Here is a 21,222-nt window from a genome sequence, read left to right as displayed (position 1 = left end):
GGGTGAGTACCCGTCATTATAACACAGCCCAGTGCCAGGGTGAGTACCCGTCATTATAACACAGCCCAGTGCCAGGGTGAGTACCCGTCATTATAACACAGCCCAGTGCCAGGGTGAGTACCCGTCATTATAACACAGCCCAGTGCCAGGGTGAGTACCCGTCATTATAACACAGCCCAGTGCCAGGGTGAGTGCCCGTCATTATAACGCAGCCCAGTGCCAGGGTGAGTACCCGTCATTATAACACAGCCCAGTGCCAGGGTGAGTACCCAGCATTATAACACAGCCCAGTGCCAGGGTGAGTACCCGTCATTATAACACAGCCCAGTGCCAGGGTGAGTACCCGTCATTATAACACAGCCCAGTGCCAGGGTGAGTACCCAGCATTATAACACAGCCCAGCGCCAGGGTGAGTACCCAGCATTATAACACAGCCCTGTGCCAGGGTGAGTACCCAGCATTATAACACAGCCCAGTGCCAGGGTGAGTACCCGTCATTATAACACAGCCCAGTGCCAGGGTGAGTACCCGTCATTATAACACAGCCCAGTGCCAGGGTGAGTACCCGTCATTATAACACAGCCCAGTGCCAGGGTGAGTACCCGTCATTATAACACAGCCCAGTGCCAGGGTGAGTACCCGTCATTATAACACAGCCCAGTGCCAGGGTGAGCACCCGTCATTATAACACCGCCCAGTGCCAGGGTGAGTACCCGTCATTATAACACAGCCCAGTGCCAGGGTGAGTACCCGTCATTATAACACAGCCCAGTGCCAGGGTGAGCACCCGTCATTATAACACCGCCCAGTGCCAGGGTGAGTACCCGTCATTATAACACAGCCCAGTGCCAGGGTGAGTACCCGTCATTATAACACAGCCCAGTGCCAGGGTGAGTACCCAGCATTATAACACAGCCCAGTGCCAGGGTGAGTACCCATCATTATAACACAGCCCAGTGCCAGGGTGAGTACCCGTCATTATAACACAGCCCAGTGCCAGGGTGAGTACCCGTCATTATAACACAGCCCAGTGCCAGGGTGAGTACCCGTCATTATAACACAGCCCAGTGCCAGGGTGAGTACCCGTCATTATAACACAGCCCAGTGCCAGGGTGAGTACCCGTCATTATAACACAGCCCAGTGCCAGGGTGAGTACCCAGCATTATAACACAGCCCAGTGCCAGGGTGAGTACCCGTCATTATAACACAGCCCAGTGCCAGGGTGAGTACCCAGCATTATAACGCAGCCCAGTGCCAGGGTGAGTACCCAGCATTATAACACAGCCCAGTGCCAGGGTGAGTACCCAGCATTATAACACGGCCCAGTGCCAGGGTGAGTACCCAGCATTATAACACAGCCCAGTGCCAGGGTGAGTACCCAGCATTATAACACAGCCCAGTGCCAGGGTGAGTACCCGTCATTATAACGCAGCCCAGTGCCAGGGTGAGTACCCAGCATTATAACACAGCCCAGTGCCAGGATGAGTACCCATCATTATAACGCAGCCCAGTGCCAGGGTGAGTACCCAGCATTATAACACAGCCCAGTGCCAGGGTGAGTACCCAGCATTATAACACAGCCCAGTGCCAGGGTGAGTACCCAGCATTATAACGCAGCCCAGTGCCAGGGTGAGTACCCAGCATTATAACGCAGCCCAGTGCCAGGGTGAGTACCCGTCATTATAACGCAGCCCAGTGCCAGGGTGAGTACCCGTCATTATAACACAGCCCAGTGCCAGGGTGAGTACCCGTCATTATAACACAGCCCAGTGCCAGGGTGAGTACCCGTCATTATAACACAACCCAGTGCCAGGGTGAGTACCCAGCATTATAACACAGCCCAGTGCCAGGGTGAGTTCCCGTCATTATAACACAGCCCAGTGCCAGGGTGAGTACCCAGCATTATAACACAGCCCAGTGCCAGGGTGAGTACCCAGCATTATAACACAGCCCAGTGCCAGGGTGAGTACCCAGCATTATAACACAGCCCAGTGCCAGGGTGAGTACCCGTCATTATAACACAGCCCAGTGCCAGGGTGAGTACCCAGCATTATAACGCAGCCCAGTGCCAGGGTGAGTACCCAGCATTATAACGCAGCCCAGTGCCAGGGTGAGTACCCGTCATTATAACGCAGCCCAGTGCCAGGGTGAGTACCCGTCATTATAACACAGCCCAGTGCCAGGGTGAGTACCCGTCATTATAACACAGCCCAGTGCCAGGGTGAGTACCCGTCATTATAACACAACCCAGTGCCAGGGTGAGTACCCAGCATTATAACACAGCCCAGTGCCAGGGTGAGTTCCCGTCATTATAACACAGCCCAGTGCCAGGGTGAGTACCCAGCATTATAACACAGCCCAGTGCCAGGGTGAGTACCCAGCATTATAACACAGCCCAGTGCCAGGGTGAGTACCCAGCATTATAACACAGCCCAGTGCCAGGGTGAGTACCCGTCATTATAACACAGCCCAGTGCCAGGGTGAGTACCCAGCATTATAACACAGCCCAGTGCCAGGGTGAGTACCCGTCATTATAACACAGCCCAGTGCCAGGGTGAGTACCCGTCATTATAACGCAGCCCAGTGCCAGGGTGAGTACCCGTCATTATAACACAGCCCAGTGCCAGGGTGAGTACCCGTCATTATAACACAGCCCAGTGCCAGGGTGAGTACCCAGCATTATAACACAGCCCAGTGCCAGGGTGAGTACCCAGCATTATAACACAGCCCAGTGCCAGGGTGAGTACCCGTCATTATAACACAGCCCAGTGCCAGGGTGAGTACCCAGCATTATAACGCAGCCCAGTGCCAGGGTGAGTACCCAGCATTATAACACAGCCCAGTGCCAGGGTGAGTACCCGTCATTATAACACAGCCCAGTGCCAGGGTGAGTACCCAGCATTATAACACAGCCCAGTGCCAGGGTGAGTACCCAGCATTATAACACAGCCCAGTGCCAGGGTGAGTGCCCAGCATTATAACACAGCCCAGTGCCAGGGTGAGTACCCGTCATTATAACACAGCCCAGTGCCAGGGTGAGTACCCATCATTATAACACAGCCCAGTGCCAGGGTGAGTACCCAGCATTATAACACAGCCCAGTGCCAGGGTGAGTACCCGTCATTATAACACAGCCCAGTGCCAGGGTGAGTACCCGTCATTATAACACAGCCCAGTGCCAGGGTGAGTACCCAGCATTATAACACAGCCCAGTGCCAGGGTGAGTACCCATCATTATAACATAGCCCAGTGCCAGGGTGAGTACCCAGCATTATAACACAGCCCAGTGCCAGGGTGAGTACCCAGCATTATAACACAGCCCAGTGCCAGGGTGAGTACCCAGCATTATAACACAGCCCAGTGCCAGGGTGAGTACCCGTCATTATAACACAGCCCAGTGCCAGGGTGTGTACCCATCATTATAACACAGCCCAGTGCCAGGGTGAGTACCCATCATTATAACACAGCCCAGTGCCAGGGTGAGTACCCAGCATTATAACACAGCCCAGTGCCAGGGTGAGTACCCGTCATTATAACACAGCCCAGTGCCGGGGTGAGTACCTAGCATTATAACACAGCCCAGTGCCAGGGTGAGTACCTAGCATTATAACACAGCCCAGTGCCAGGGTGAGTACCCAGCATTATAACACAGCCCAGTGCCAGGGTGAGTACCCGTCATTATAACACAGCCCAGTGCCAGGGTGTGTACCCAGCATTATAACACAGCCCAGTGCCAGGGTGAGTACCCGTCATTATAACACGGCCCAGTGCCAGGGTGAGTACCTAGCATTATAACACAGCCCAGTGCCAGGGTGAGTACCCGTCATTATAACACAGCCCAGTGCCAGGGTGAGTACCCGTCATTATAACGCAGCCCAGTGCCAGGGTGTGTACCCAGCATTATAACACAGCCCAGTGCCAGGGTGAGTACCCGTCATTATAACACAGCCCAGTGCCAGGGTGAGTACCTAGCATTATAACACAGCCCAGTGCCAGGGTGAGTACCCGTCATTATAACGCAGCCCAGTGCCAGGGTGAGTACCCATCATTATAACACAGCCCAGTGCCAGGGTGAGTACCCATCATTATAACGCAGCCCAGTGCCAGGGTGAGTACCCAGCATTATAACACAGCCCAGTGCCAGGGTGAGTACCCGTCATTATAACACAGCCCAGTGCCAGGGTGAGTACCCGTCATTATAACACAGCCCAGTGCCAGGGTGAGTACCCGTCATTATAACACAGCCCAGTGCCAGGGTGAGTACCCAGCATTATAACACAGCCCAGTGCCAGGGTGAGTACCCATCATTATAACACAGCCCAGTGCCAGGGTGAGTACCCATCATTATAACACAGCCCAGTGCCAGGGTGAGTACCCGTCATTATAACACAGCCCAGTGCCAGGGTGAGTACCCAGCATTATAACACAGCCCAGTGCCAGGGTGAGTACCCGTCATTATAACGCAGCCCAGTGCCAGGGTGAGTACCCGTCATTATAACACAGCCCAGTGCCAGGGTGAGTACCCAGCATTATAACACAGCCCAGTGCCAGGGTGAGTACCCGTCATTATAACACAGCCCAGTGCCAGGGTGAGTACCCAGCATTATAACACAGCCCAGTGCCAGGGTGAGTACCCAGCATTATAACACAGCCCAGTGCCAGGGTGAGTACCCGTCATTATAACACAGCCCAGTGCCAGGGTGAGTACCCGTCATTATAACACAGCCCAGTGCCAGGGTGAGTACCCGTCATTATAACACAGCCCAGTGCCAGGGTGAGTACCCAGCATTATAACACAGCCCAGTGCCAGGGTGAGTACCCGTCATTATAACACAGCCCAGTGCCAGGGTGAGTACCCATCATTATAACACAGCCCAGTGCCAGGGTGAGTACCCGTCATTATAACGCAGCCCAGTGCCAGGGTGAGTACCCAGCATTATAACACAGCCCAGTGCCAGGGTGAGTACCCGTCATTATAACACAGCCCAGTGCCAGGGTGAGTACCCGTCATTATAACACAGCCCAGTGCCAGGGTGAGTACCCGTCATTATAACACAGCCCAGTGCCAGGGTGAGTACCCGTCATTATAACACAGCCCAGTGCCAGGGTGAGTGCCCGTCATTATAACGCAGCCCAGTGCCAGGGTGAGTACCCGTCATTATAACACAGCCCAGTGCCAGGGTGAGTACCCAGCATTATAACACAGCCCAGTGCCAGGGTGAGTACCCGTCATTATAACACAGCCCAGTGCCAGGGTGAGTACCCGTCATTATAACACAGCCCAGTGCCAGGGTGAGTACCCAGCATTATAACACAGCCCAGCGCCAGGGTGAGTACCCAGCATTATAACACAGCCCTGTGCCAGGGTGAGTACCCAGCATTATAACACAGCCCAGTGCCAGGGTGAGTACCCGTCATTATAACACAGCCCAGTGCCAGGGTGAGTACCCGTCATTATAACACAGCCCAGTGCCAGGGTGAGTACCCGTCATTATAACACAGCCCAGTGCCAGGGTGAGTACCCGTCATTATAACACAGCCCAGTGCCAGGGTGAGTACCCGTCATTATAACACAGCCCAGTGCCAGGGTGAGCACCCGTCATTATAACACCGCCCAGTGCCAGGGTGAGTACCCGTCATTATAACACAGCCCAGTGCCAGGGTGAGTACCCGTCATTATAACACAGCCCAGTGCCAGGGTGAGCACCCGTCATTATAACACCGCCCAGTGCCAGGGTGAGTACCCGTCATTATAACACAGCCCAGTGCCAGGGTGAGTACCCGTCATTATAACACAGCCCAGTGCCAGGGTGAGTACCCAGCATTATAACGCAGCCCAGTGCCAGGGTGAGTACCCATCATTATAACACAGCCCAGTGCCAGGGTGAGTACCCGTCATTATAACACAGCCCAGTGCCAGGGTGAGTACCCGTCATTATAACACAGCCCAGTGCCAGGGTGAGTACCCGTCATTATAACACAGCCCAGTGCCAGGGTGAGTACCCGTCATTATAACACAGCCCAGTGCCAGGGTGAGTACCCGTCATTATAACACAGCCCAGTGCCAGGGTGAGTACCCAGCATTATAACACAGCCCAGTGCCAGGGTGAGTACCCAGCATTATAACACGGCCCAGTGCCAGGGTGAGTACCCAGCATTATAACACAGCCCAGTGCCAGGGTGAGTACCCAGCATTATAACACAGCCCAGTGCCAGGGTGAGTACCCGTCATTATAACGCAGCCCAGTGCCAGGGTGAGTACCCAGCATTATAACACAGCCCAGTGCCAGGATGAGTACCCATCATTATAACGCAGCCCAGTGCCAGGGTGAGTACCCAGCATTATAACACAGCCCAGTGCCAGGGTGAGTACCCAGCATTATAACACAGCCCAGTGCCAGGGTGAGTACCCAGCATTATAACGCAGCCCAGTGCCAGGGTGAGTACCCAGCATTATAACGCAGCCCAGTGCCAGGGTGAGTACCCGTCATTATAACGCAGCCCAGTGCCAGGGTGAGTACCCGTCATTATAACACAGCCCAGTGCCAGGGTGAGTACCCGTCATTATAACACAGCCCAGTGCCAGGGTGAGTACCCGTCATTATAACACAACCCAGTGCCAGGGTGAGTACCCAGCATTATAACACAGCCCAGTGCCAGGGTGAGTTCCCGTCATTATAACACAGCCCAGTGCCAGGGTGAGTACCCGTCATTATAACACAGCCCAGTGCCAGGGTGAGTACCCGTCATTATAACGCAGCCCAGTGCCAGGGTGAGTACCCGTCATTATAACACAGCCCAGTGCCAGGGTGAGTACCCGTCATTATAACACAGCCCAGTGCCAGGGTGAGTACCCGTCATTATAACACAGCCCAGTGCCAGGGTGAGTACCCGTCATTATAACGCAGCCCAGTGCCAGGGTGAGTACCCAGCATTATAACACAGCCCAGTGCCAGGGTGAGTACCCAGCATTATAACACAGCCCAGTGCCAGGGTGAGTACCCGTCATTATAACACAGCCCAGTGCCAGGGTGAGTACCCAGCATTATAACACAGCCCAGTGCCAGGGTGAGTACCCAGCATTATAACACAGCCCAGTGCCAGGGTGAGTACCCGTCATTATAACACAGCCCAGTGCCAGGGTGAGTACCCATCATTATAACACAGCCCAGTGCCAGGGTGAGTACCCAGCATTATAACACAGCCCAGTGCCAGGGTGAGTACCCGTCATTATAACACAGCCCAGTGCCAGGGTGAGTACCCGTCATTATAACACAGCCCAGTGCCAGGGTGAGTACCCAGCATTATAACACAGCCCAGTGCCAGGGTGAGTACCCATCATTATAACATAGCCCAGTGCCAGGGTGAGTACCCAGCATTATAACACAGCCCAGTGCCAGGGTGAGTACCCAGCATTATAACACAGCCCAGTGCCAGGGTGAGTACCCGTCATTATAACACAGCCCAGTGCCAGGGTGAGTACCCGTCATTATAACACAGCCCAGTGCCAGGGTGAGTACCCGTCATTATAACACAGCCCAGTGCCAGGGTGAGTACCCAGCATTATAACACAGCCCAGTGCCAGGGTGAGTACCCATCATTATAACACAGCCCAGTGCCAGGGTGAGTACCCAGCATTATAACACAGCCCAGTGCCAGGGTGAGTACCCAGCATTATAACACAGCCCAGTGCCAGGGTGAGTGCCCAGCATTATAACACAGCCCAGTGCCAGGGTGAGTACCCGTCATTATAACGCAGCCCAGTGCCAGGGTGAGTACCCAGCATTATAACACAGCCCAGTGCCAGGGTGAGTACCCGTCATTATAACACAGCCCAGTGCCAGGGTGAGTACCCAGCATTATAACACAGCCCAGTGCCAGGGTGAGTACCCGTCATTATAACACAGCCCAGTGCCAGGGTGAGTACCCAGCATTATAACACGGCCCAGTGCCAGGGTGAGTACCCGTCATTATAACGCAGCCCAGTGCCAGGGTGAGTACCCAGCATTATAACACAGCCCAGTGCCAGGGTGAGTACCCAGCATTATAACACAGCCCAGTGCCAGGGTGAGTACCCGTCATTATAACACAGCCCAGTGCCAGGGTGAGTACCTGTCATTATAACACAGCCCAGTGCCAGGGTGAGTACCCGTCATTATAACGCAGCCCAGTGCCAGGGTGAGTACCCAGCATTATAACACAGCCCAGTGCCAGGGTGAGTACCCAGCATTATAACACAGCCCAGTGCCAGGGTGAGTACCCAGCATTATAACACAGCCCAGTGCCAGGGTGAGTACCCATCATTATAACACAGCCCAGTGCCAGGGTGAGTACCCGTCATTATAACACAGCCCAGTGCCAGGGTGAGTACCCAGCATTATAACACAGCCCAGTGCCAGGGTGAGTACCCGTCATTATAACACAGCCCAGTGCCAGGGTGAGTACCCATCATTATAACACCGCCCAGTGCCAGGGTGAGTGCCCGTCATTATAACACAGCCCAGTGCCAGGGTGAGTACCCAGCATTATAACACAGCCCAGTGCCAGGGTGAGTACCCGTCATTATAACGCAGCCCAGTGCCAGGGTGAGTACCCAGCATTATAACACAGCCCAGTGCCAGGGTGAGTACCCAGCATTATAACACAGCCCAGTGCCAGGGTGAGTACCCAGCATTATAACACAGCCCAGTGCCAGGGTGAGTACCCATCATTATAACACCGCCCAGTGCCAGGGTGAGTACCCGTCATTATAACGCAGCCCAGTGCCAGGGTGAGTACCCGTCATTATAACACAGCCCAGTGCCAGGGTGAGTACCCAGCATTATAACACGGCCCAGTGCCAGGGTGAGTACCTAGCATTATAACACAGCCCAGTGCCAGGGTGAGTACCCGTCATTATAACACAGCCCAGTGCCAGGGTGAGTACCCGTCATTATAACACAGCCCAGCGCCAGGGTGAGTACCCGTTATTATAACGCAGCCCAGTGCCAGGGTGAGTACCCGTCATTATAACACAGCCCAGTGCCAGGGTGAGTACCCAGCATTATAACACAGCCCAGTGCCAGGGTGAGTACCCAGCATTATAACACAGCCCAGTGCCAGGGTGAGTACCCAGCATTATAACGCAGCCCAGTGCCAGGGTGAGTACCCAGCATTATAACACAGCCCAGTGCCAAGGTGAGTACCCATCATTATAACACAGCCCAGTGCCAGGGTGAGTACCCGTCATTATAACACAGCCCAGTGCCAGGGTGAGTACCCGTCATTATAACACAACCCAGTGCCAGGGTGAGTACCCGTCATTATAACACAGCCCAGTGCCAGGGTGAGTACCCGGCATTATAACACAGCCCAGTGCCAGGGTGAGTACCCATCATTATAACACAGCCCAGTGCCAGGGTGAGTACCCGTCATTATAACACAGCCCAGTGCCAGGGTGAGTACCCAGCATTATAACGCAGCCCAGTGCCAGGGTGAGTACCCGTCATTATAACACAGCCCAGTGCCAGGGTGAGTACCCATCATTATAACGCAGCCCAGTGCCAGGGTGAGTACCCGTCATTATAACATAGCCCAGTGCCAGGGTGAGTACCCAGCATTATAACGCAGCCCAGTGCCAGGGTGAGTACCCAGCATTATAACACAGCCCAGTGCCAGGGTGAGTACCCAGCATTATAACGCAGCCCAGTGCCAGGGTGAGTACCCAGCATTATAACACAGCCCAGTGCCAGGGTGAGTACCCGTCATTATAACACAGCCCAGTGCCAGGGTGAGTACCCGTCATTATAACACAGCCCAGTGCCAGGGTGAGTACCCGTCATTATAACACAGCCCAGTGCCAGGGTGAGTACCCAGCATTATAACACAGCCCAGTGCCAGGGTGAGTACCCGTCATTATAACACAGCCCAGTGCCAGGGTGAGTACCCAGCATTATAACACAGCCCAGTGCCAGGGTGAGTACCCAGCATTATAACGCAGCCCAGTGCCAGGGTGAGTACCCGTCATTATAACACAGCCCAGTGCCAGGGTGAGTACCCATCATTATAACACAGCCCAGTGCCAGGGTGAGTACCCGTCATTATAACACAGCCCAGTGCCAGGGTGAGTACCCAGCATTATAACACAGCCCAGTGCCAGGGTGAGTACCCAGCATTATAACACAGCCCAGTGCCAGGGTGAGTACCCAGCATTATAACGCAGCCCAGTGCCAGGGTGAGTACCCGTCATTATAACACAGCCCAGTGCCAGGGTGAGTACCCGTCATTATAACACAGCCCAGTGACAGGGTGAGTACCCAGCATTATAACACAGCCCAGTGCCAGGGTGAGTACCCAGCATTATAACACAGCCCAGTGCCAGGGTGAGTACCCGTCATTATAACACAGCCCAGTGCCAGGGTGAGTACCCAGCATTATAACACAGCCCAGTGCCAGGGTGAGTACCCAGCATTATAACACAGCCCAGTGCCAGGGTGAGTACCCAGCATTATAACACAGCCCAGTGCCAGGGTGAGTACCCGTCATTATAACACAGCCCAGTGCCAGGGTGAGTACCCAGCATTATAACACAGCCCAGTGCCAGGGTGAGTACCCGTCATTATAACACAGCCCAGTGCCAGGGTGAGTACCCGTCATTATAACACAGCCCAGTGCCAGGGTGAGTACCCATCATTATAACACAGCCCAGTGCCAGGGTGAGTACCCAGCATTATAACACAGCCCAGTGCCAGGGTGAGTACCCAGCATTATAACACGGCCCAGTGCCAGGGTGAGTACCCAGCATTATAACACAGCCCAGTGCCAGGGTGAGTACCCAGCATTATAACACGGCCCAGTGCCAGGGTGAGTACCCGTCATTATAACACAGCCCAGTGCCAGGGTGAGTACCCGTCATTATAACACAGCCCAGTGCCAGGGTGAGTACCCGGCATTATAACACAGCCCAGTGCCAGGGTGAGTACCCAGCATTATAACACAGCCTAGTGCCAGGGTGAGTACCCAGCATTATAACACAGCCCAGTGCCAGGGTGAGTACCCAGCATTATAACACAGCCCAGTGCCAGGGTGAGTACCCAGCATTATAACACAGCCCAGTGCCAGGGTGAGTACCCGTCATTATAACACAGCCCAGTGCCAGGGTGAGTACCCAGCATTATAACACAGCCCAGTGCCAGGGTGAGTACCCAGCATTATAACACAGCCCAGTGCCAGGGTGAGTACCCGTCATTATAACACAGCCCAGTGCCAGGGTGAGTACCCAGCATTATAACACAGCCCAGTGCCAGGGTGAGTACCCATCATTATAACACAGCCCAGTGCCAGGGTGAGTACCCAGCATTATAACACAGCCCAGTGCCAGGGTGAGTGCCCGTCATTATAACACAGCCCAGTGCCAGGGTGAGTACCCAGCATTATAACACAGCCCAGTGCCAGGGTGAGTACCCAGCATTATAACACAGCCCAGTGCCAGGGTGAGTACCCGTCATTATAACACAGCCCAGTGCCAGGGTGAGTACCCAGCATTATAACACAGCCCAGTGCCAGGGTGAGTACCCGGCATTATAACACAGCCCAGTGCCAGGGTGAGTACCCGTCATTATAACACAGCCCAGTGCCAGGGTGAGTACCCGGCATTATAACACAGCCCAGTGCCAGGGTGAGTACCCAGCATTATAACGCAGCCCAGTGCCAGGGTGAGTACCCGTCATTATAACACAGCCCAGTGCCAGGGTGAGTACCCATCATTATAACGCAGCCCAGTGCCAGGGTGAGTACCCGTCATTATAACATAGCCCAGTGCCAGGGTGAGTACCCGTCATTATAACACAGCCCAGTGCCAGGGTGAGTACCCAGCATTATAACGCAGCCCAGTGCCAGGGTGAGTACCCGTCATTATAACACAGCCCAGTGCCAGGGTGAGTACCCGTCATTATAACACAGCCCAGTGCCAGGGTGAGTACCCAGCATTATAACGCAGCCCAGTGCCAGGGTGAGTACCCAGCATTATAACGCAGCCCAGTGCCAGGGTGAGTACCCGTCATTATAACACAGCCCAGTGCCAGGGTGAGTACCCGTCATTATAACACAGCCCAGTGCCAGGGTGAGTACCCGTCATTATAACACAGCCCAGTGCCAGGGTGAGTACCCGGCATTATAACACAGCCCAGTGCCAGGGTGAGTACCCAGCATTATAACGCAGCCCAGTGCCAGGGTGAGTACCCGTCATTATAACACAGCCCAGTGCCAGGGTGAGTACCCATCATTATAACGCAGCCCAGTGCCAGGGTGAGTACCCAGCATTATAACACAGCCCAGTGCCAGGGTGAGTACCCAGCATTATAACGCAGCCCAGTGCCAGGGTGAGTACCCGTCATTATAACACAGCCCAGTGCCAGGGTGAGTACCCAGCATTATAACGCAGCCCAGTGCCAGGGTGAGTACCCAGCATTATAACACAGCCCAGTGTCAGGGTGAGTACCCGTCATTATAACACAGCCCAGTGCCAGGGTGAGTACCCGTCATTATAACACAGCCCAGTGCCAGGGTGAGTACCCGTCATTATAACACAGCCCAGTGCCAGGGTGAGTACCCGTCATTATAACATAGCCCAGTGCCAGGGTGAGTACCCAGCATTATAACGCAGCCCAGTGCCAGGGTGAGTACCCGTCATTATAACACAGCCCAGTGCCAGGGTGAGTACCCAGCATTATAACACAGCCCAGTGCCAGGGTGAGTACCCAGCATTATAACACAGCCCAGTGCCAGGGTGAGTACCCGTCATTATAACACAGCCCAGTGCCAGGGTGAGTACCCAGCATTATAACACAGCCCAGTGCCAGGGTGAGTACCCAGCATTATAACACAGCCCAGTGCCAGGGTGAGTACCCGTCATTATAACACAGCCCAGTGCCAGGGTGAGTACCCAGCATTATAACACAGCCCAGTGCCAGGGTGAGTACACATCATTATAACACAGCCCAGTGCCAGGGTGAGTACCCGTCATTATAACACAGCCCAGTGCCAGGGTGAGTACCCGTCATTATAACACAGCCCAGTGCCAGGGTGAGTACCCGTTATTATAACGCAGCCCAGTGCCAGGGTGAGTACCCAGCATTATAACACAGCCCAGTGCCAGGGTGAGTACCCAGCATTATAACACAGCCCAGCGCCAGGGTGAGTACCCATCATTATAACACAGCCCAGTGCCAGGGTGAGTACCCGTCATTATAACACAGCCCAGTGCCAGGGTGAGTACCCATCATTATAACACAGCCCAGTGCCAGGGTGAGTACCCAGCATTATAACACAGCCCAGTGCCAGGGTGAGTACCCAGCATTATAACACAGCCCAGTGCCAGGGTGAGTACCCAGCATTATAACACAGCCCAGTGCCAGGGTGAGTACCCAGCATTATAACACAGCCCAGTGCCAGGGTGAGTACCCAGCATTATAACACAGCCCAGTGCCAGGGTGAGTACCCGTCATTATAACGCAGCCCAGTGCCAGGGTGAGTACCTGTCACGATGGACGCACCTATTAACACATTTATATTTTGTGGATTCCAATTGAGCAGAACAAGTTGAGCAAAATAAACTGAGATTTATTCCCTTGATAGGTAAACACACGACAACTGCAGAATACACTTAATAATTACACTTACTGGTATAGGAACAGGGGATAATGTCCAGAAAGGTGCAAAGCACCAGAAGATTGTCTTTTAAAATGTAGTCCTTTTGCAAGGACACAAATTGCCAGCCCCAATCCTTCTGTGAATGTGCAAAATCTTTTCTGGCCCGTTGGGGTTAATCAGATAACCCCCAGCAATCAGTGTCCTAATGCAGAATTTGTCCTTGGTTCCGATGTAATAAGACTCTTTGCATTCCAGGAATGTGCTGCTGCTCTTCTCCGCTCACATGGTAGAGTGAAAAACGAAAGACAATGCGGATAGCCTGGGTGGGATGTATATAGGGTTTGGAAGCCTATTGCCAACATACCCACCAAATCCCCCTCGTGTCAAAGTAATCATTCCCCAATCACCTACTTGCCCACAGTTTGGAGAGTGGGCACTAGGGATTTCCTGTTCAAACAGGGCATGTGCGACAACGCCACCTTGGCTACTTAGCATAGGTGCACTCTCCTCTTTACCTGGCCTCTCTCTGGCTGAAAGTGGGAACTCAGGGGGTGAACCAGCCCAGATGAGTCAACAGGACTTCCTATTTAGCATCCACCTGGCCAATTCACACCCCCCTGACTCTGGGTCTTTGATATACAACTTTCAGAGAGACTCACAGGCGTGGGCCCAGCATGTTACCTTTGAAGCTTGCATAGGAAAGTGACCCAGCTCATAGGTGTCAAAACATTTGGTTCTTGTGCGCATTTTAATGACAGGAGAAAAAAAACCTCATCCTGCTTGTCTCTTAAAACCTGCAGCAAAAATACACTTTATTGATCATACCTGGTCCCCTTATTTCACAATTATATTTTCCATATGTGTGTGCTTGGGATGTACTATCCTGCAAAATGGGGACAACAAGGGACAGAGGGAAAAATAAGACATGTACAGTGCATGAAAAATTAACCCCTTCATCCCCAATACGAAATAGGGGTAACCAGCCGAGCACACTGCCTTTATTAATGCGCTGGGTACCCCCATTTTCACCACAGTACCCAGCATTATAACACAGACCAGCGCCAGGGTGAGTACCCATCATTATAACACAGCCCAGTGCCAAGATGAGTACCCGTCATTATAACACAGCCCAGTGCCAGGGTGAGTACCCGTCATAACACAGCCCAGTGCCGGGGTGAGTACCCATCATTATAACACAGCCCAGTGCCAGGGTGAGTACCCGTCATTATAACACAGCCCAGTGCCAGGGTGAGTACCCGTCATTATAACACAGTACAACTGTGTAACAGTGTGCAATGCTCTGCAGTGTAGATGGCATGCTGATGTGCGATGCTCTGCAGCTCCTTTGGTGCTCTGAGGATCTCTATCCACGCGATGGTCTGCGGTGCTCGGTTGACGTGATGCTCTGCGGTGCTCGGTTGATGAGATGGTCTGCGGTGCTCGGTGGATGCGATGCTCTGCGGTGCTCGATTGATGCGATGCTCTGTTCTCTCTGCAGCCCCTGCAGTCTCGTGCTGGTATCAGGGTCAGAGGTTCCTCTCTAATGAGCACTGGCAGGTGGATGAGTGCACGGCCTGCACCTGTGTGTCCGGCGAGGTGCACTGTCACAGCGAGAGGTGTCCCCAAGTGTCCTGCAGCGCGGTGAGGCATGGGGAGAGCCATGGGACCTGTCCCGCCCAACGCAGGGTGACGGTGACAAACAGAAGGGAGCTATATCCCATGGGATCTGTCCCTCCCAACGCAGGGTGACAGTGACAAACAGAAGGGAGCTATATCCCATGGTATCTCTCCCTCCCAACGCAGGGTGACAGTGACACAGACAGAAGGGAGCTATATCCATGGGATCTGTCCCTCCCAACGCAGGGTGACAGTGTCACAGACGGAAGGGAGCTATATCCCATGGGACTGTCCCTCCCAACGCAGGGTGACTGTGACACAGACAGAAGGGAGCTATATCCCATGGGATCTGTCCCGCCCAACGCAGGGTGACTGTGACACAGACAGAAGGGAGCTATATCCCATGGTATCTGTCCCGCCCAACGCAGGGTGACAGTGACACAGACAGAAGGGAGCTATATCCATGGGACCTGTCCCTCCCAACGCAGGGTGACAGTGTCACAGACGGAAGGGAGCTATATCCCATGGGACTGTCCCTCCCAACGCAGGGTGACTGTGACACAGACAGAAGGGAGCTATATCCCATGGGATCTGTCCCGCCCAACGCAGGGTGACAGTGACACAGACAGAAGGGAGCTATATCCATGGGATCTGTCCCGCCCAACGCAGGGTGACAGTGACACAGACAGAAGGGAGCTATATCCCATGGGATCTGTCCCGTCTAACGCAGGGTGACAGTCACACAGACAGAAGGGAGCTTTATCCCATGGGATCTGTCCCGCCCAACGCAGGGTGACAGTGACACAGACAGAAGGGAGCTATATCCCATGGGATCTGTCCCGCCCAACGCAGGGTGACAGTCACACAGACAGAAGGGAGCTATATCCCATGGGATCTGTCCCGTCTAACGCAGGGTGACAGTCACACAGACAGAAGGGAGCTATATCCCATGGGATCTGTCCCGCCCAACGCAGGGTGACAGTGACACAGACAGAAGGGAGCTATATCCCATGGGATCTGTCCCGTCTAACGCAGGGTGACAGTCACACAGACAGAAGTGAGCTATATCCCATGGGATCTGTCCCTCCCAACGCAGGGTGACAGTGACACAGACAGAAGGGAGCTATATCCCATGGGATCTGTCCCGCCCAACGCAGGGTGACAGTGACACAGACAGAAGGGAGCTATATCCCATGGGATCTGTCCCGCCCAACGCAGGGTGACAGTGACAGACAGAAGGGAGCTATATCCCATGGGACCTGTCCCTCCCAACGCAGGGTGACAGTGACACAGACAGAAGGGAGCTATATCCCATGGGATCTGTCCCTCCCAACGCAGGGTGACAGTGACACAGACAGAAGGGAGCTATATCCCATGGGATCTGTCCCGCCCAACGCAGGGTGACAGTGACACAGACAGAAGGGAGCTATATCCCATGGGATCTGTCCCACCCAACGCAGGGTGACAGTGACACAGACAGAAGGGAGCTATATCCCATGGGATCTGTCCCGCCCAAAGCAGGGTGACAGTGACACAGACAGAAGGGAGCTATATCCCATGGGATCTGTCCCTCCCAACGCAGGGTGACAGTGACACAGACAGAAGGGAGCTATATCCCATGGGATCTGTCCCGCCTAACGCAGGGTGACAGTCACACAGACAGAAGGGAGCTATATCCCATGGGATCTGTCCCGTCCAACGCAGGGTGACAGTCACACAGACAGAAGGGAGCTATATCCCATGGGACCTGTCCCGCCCAACGCAGGGTGACAGTGACACAGACAGAAGGGAGCTATATCCCATGGGATCTGTCCCGCCTAACGCAGGGTGACAGTCACACAGACAGAAGGGCGCTATATCCCATGGGATCTGTCCCGTCCAACGCAGGGTGACAGTCACACAGACAGAAGGGAGCTATATCCCATGGGACCTGTCCCGCCCAACGCAGGGTGACAGTGACACAGACAGAAGGGAGCTATATCCCATGGGATCTGTCCCTCCCAACGCAGGGTGACAGTGACACAGACAGAAGGGAGCTATATCCCATGGGATCTGTCCCCGCCCAAAGCAGGGTGACAGTGACACAGACAGAAGGGAGCTATATCCCATGGGATCTGTCCCGTCCAACGCAGGGTGACAGTGACACAGACAGAAGGGAGCTATATCCCATGGGATCTGTCCCGCCCAACGCAGGGTGACAGTGACACAGACAGAAGGGAGCTATATCCCATGGGATCTGTCCCGCCCAACGCAGGGTGACAGTGACACAGACAGAAGGGAGCTATATCCCATGGGATCTGTCCCGCCCAACGCAGGGTGACCGTGACACAGACAGAAGGGAGCTATATCCATGGGACCTGTCCCTCCCAACGCAGGGTGACAGTGACACAGACAGAAGGGAGCTATATCACATGGGATCTGTCCCGCCCAAAGCAGGGTGACAGTGACACAGACAGAAGGGAGCTTTATCCCATGGGATCTGTCCCTCCCAACGCAGGGTGACAGTGACACAGACAGAAGGGAGCTATATCCCATGGGATCTGTCCAGCCCAACGCAGGGTGACAGTGACACAGACAGAAGGGAGCTATATCCCATGGGATCTGTCCCTCCCAACGCAGGGTGACAGTGACACAGACGGAAGGGAGCTATATCCCATGGGATCTGTCCCGCCCAACGCAGGGTGACAGTGACACAGACAGAAGGGAGCTATATCCCATGGGATCTGTCCCGTCTAACGCAGGGTGACAGTCACACAGACAGAAGGGAGCTATATCCCATGGGACCTGTCCCGCCCAACGCAGGGTGACCGTGACACAGACAGAAGGGTGCTATATCCCATGGGATCTGTCCCGCCCAACGCAGGGTGACAGTGACACAGACAGAAGGGAGCTTTATCCCATGGGATCTGTCCCGCCCAACGCAGGGTGACAGTGACAGACAGAAGGGAGCTTTATCCCATGGGATCTGTCCCGCCCAACGCAGGGTGACAGTGACACAGACAGAAGGGAGCTATATCCCATGGGATCTGTCCCTCCCAACGCAGGGTGACAGTGACACAGACAGAAGGGTGCTATATCCCATGGGATCTGTCCAGCCCAACGCAAGGTGACAGTGACACAGACAGAAGGGAGCTATATCCTATGGGATCTGTCCCTCCCAACGCAGGGTGACAGTGACACAAACGGAAGGGAGCTATATCCCATGGGATCTGTCCCTCCCAACGCAGGGTGACAGTGACACAAACGGAAGGGAGCTATATCCCATGGGATCTGTCCCTCCCAACGCAGGGTGACAGTGACACAGACGGAAGGGCGCTATATCCCATGGGATCTGTCCCGCCCAACGCAGGGTGACAGTGACACAGACGGAAGGGAGCTATATCCCATGGGCTCTGTCCCTCCCAATGCAGGGTGACAGTGACACAGACGGAAGGGAGCTATATCCCATGGGACCCGTTCCTCCCAACGCAGGGTGACAGTCACACAGACGGAAGGGAGCTATATCCCATGGGCTCTGTCCCTCCCAACGCAGGGTGACAGTGACACAGACGGAAGGGAGCTATATCCCATGGGACCCGTTCCTCCCAACTCAGGGTGACGGTGACACAGACGGAAGGGTGCTATATCCCATAGGATCTGTCCCTCCCAACGCAGGGTGATGGTGACAGATGTGACCTCCCTGTGCTGGTAATGTCACATTGTCACACTCCCCCCGCAGGATGAGACCCCCGCTCTGATCCCTGGCATGTGCTGCCCGCACTGCATCCCGCGCCCTGCCACCTGCATCGCGTTCGGGGACCCGCACTACCGGACTTTCGATGGGAAGATGTATCACTTCCAGGGGAGCTGCACGTACGTCCTGAGCGAGGACTGCGAGGAGGGAGACTTCAGGTGAGTGTGTGTGTGTGCGGCAAGCTGTGTGTGTGTGTGTGTGTGTGTGTGCGGGAAGCTGTGTGTGTGTGTGTATTGTATTGTATTGTATGTCTTTATTTATATAGCGCCATTAATGTACATAGCGCTTCACAGTAGTAATACATGGGGTAATCAAATAAATAACAGATAATATAAATAACAGATCATGGGAATAAGTGCTTTAGACATAAAAGTAACATTTCGGAAGAGGAGTCCCTGCCCTGAGGAGCTTACAGTCTAATTGGTAGTGTGCGGGAAGCTGTGTGTGTGTGTGGGGGGGGGGGGGGGAAGCTGTGTGTGTGTGTGGGGGGGGGGGGAAGCTGTGTGTGTGTGTGGGGGGGGGGGAAGCTGTGTGTGTGTGTGTGGGGGGGGGGGGGAAGCTGTGTGTGTGTGTGTGTGGGGGGGGGGGGGAAGCTGTGTGTGTGTGTGCGTGTGCGTGTGTGTGTGTGTGTGTGTGTGTGTGTGTGTGTGTGTGTGTGTGTGTGTGTGTGTGTGTGTGCGGGAAGCTGTGTGTGTGTGTGCGGGAAGCTGTGTGTGTGTGCGGGAAGCTGTGTGTGTGTGCGGGAAGCTGTGTGTGTGCGGGAAGCTGTGTGTGTGTGCGGGAAGCTGTGTGTGTGTGGGGGGGGAAGCTGTGTGTGTGGGGGGGGAAGCTGTGTGTGTGTGAGGGGGGAAGCTGTGTGTGTGGGGGGGGGGAAGCTGTGTGTGTGGGGGGGGGGAAGCTGTGTGTGTGGGGGGGGGAAGCTGTGTGTGTGGGGGGGGGAAGCTGTGTGTGTGGGGGGGGGAAGCTGTGTGTGTGGGGGGGGGAAGCTGTGTGTGTGTGTGTGCGGGAAGCTGTGTGTGTGTGTGTGTGGGAAGCTGTGTGTGTGTGTGTGCGCGGGAAGCTGTGTGTGTGTGTGTGTGTGTGGGAAGCTGTGTGTGTGTGTGTGTGTGGGGAAGCTGAGTGTGTGTGTGCGGGAAGCTGTGTGTGTGTGTGCGGGAAGCTGTGTGTGTGCGGGAAGCTGTGTGTGTGCAGGAAGCTTTGTGTGTGTGTGCGGGAAGCTGTGTGTGTGCGGGAAGCTGTGTGTGTGTGCGGGAAGCCCTGTGTATTGTATTGTATGTCTTTATTTATATAGCGCCAAAAGTGTACTCAGCGCTTCACAAAGAATACAGTACAGGGAATTTAAAAATACAATAAGTGCAGCAAAACCAGACAATGGGAAAGGAAACCCCCTGCCCCGAAGAGCTTACAATCTAAGAGGTTTGAGGGGAAACTTACAGAGACAGCAGGTGGGGGAATAAGTGCTGTAGATGGCAGTGCTTGGCCACAATGGGTGGTATAAGTGACTGTGGGACATTAGCCATGAGGGCAGGCTGTTGGGATGCTTGATTTGTGGGGTAAAATTTAAGGAAGGTCAGTGTTAATTGAAAAGGTTAACACCATTTACAGGGTAAGCGATGGCAGGGAGGCGTGAGTGAGATCAGGTGTGTATGTCTGGGTTCAGGCTTAGGGGAGATCCCCAGCAGCAGGAAGGGGGAGATAGAGGGTGTGAATAGAGGATTTGTGGGGGTGTTTTTTATTGAGGGGTAAAGAAGTTGTTGGGAGAGAGGTGTATAAATAATGGTGCAGTGGGGAGTGGGAATGTTGTAGAGAACAGAAATGCTCACAAAGGAGTGAGGAAACAGTAACCAGAAAAAGAAATAGGGAGGGCACAGTGAGATGCGGGAGGAGAGGGCACGGTGAGATGCGGGAGGAGAGGGCACGGTGAGATGCGGGAGGAGAGGGCACGGTGAGATGCGGGAGGAGAGGGCGCGGTGAGAGGCGGGAGGAGAGGGCACGGTGAGAGGCGGGAGGAGAGGGCACGGTGAGAGGCGGGAGGAGAGGGCACGGTGAGAGGCGGGAGGAGAGGGCACGGTGAGAGGCGGGAGGAGAGAGCACGGTGAGAGGCGGGAGAGGGCACGGTGAGAGGCGGGAGGAGGGGGCACGGTGAGAGGCGGGAGGAGGGGGCACGGTGAGAGGCGGGAGGAGGGGGCACGGTGAGAGGCGGGAGGAGGGGGCACGGTGAGAGGCGGGAGGAGAGGGCACG

At 54.5% G+C, this 21,222-nt stretch overlaps 1 protein-coding gene across 1 annotated transcript in view; it reads left to right on the top strand.

The window, feature by feature from the left end:
* The window catches only part of KCP (kielin cysteine rich BMP regulator), a 275,686-nt gene extending 256,381 nt beyond the window's left edge, over positions 1-19,305 (top strand). The window contains exons 23-24 of the mRNA XM_075584275.1: positions 15,129-15,271; positions 18,966-19,305. Coding sequence (XP_075440390.1) covers positions 15,129-15,271; positions 18,966-19,142 — 320 coding nt within the window. The 3' untranslated portion in view covers positions 19,143-19,305. The remainder of the gene's footprint in view (positions 1-15,128; positions 15,272-18,965) is intronic.
* Positions 19,306-21,222: the final 1,917 nt, after the last annotated feature.

The sequence above is a fragment of the Ascaphus truei genome, unplaced genomic scaffold, assembly GCF_040206685.1.
Source record: "Ascaphus truei isolate aAscTru1 unplaced genomic scaffold, aAscTru1.hap1 HAP1_SCAFFOLD_519, whole genome shotgun sequence".
Taxonomy (NCBI): Eukaryota; Metazoa; Chordata; class Amphibia; order Anura; family Ascaphidae; genus Ascaphus; species Ascaphus truei.
Note: the sequence above shows the minus strand (reverse complement) of the source record. Positions and strands in the feature narration are given on the sequence as shown.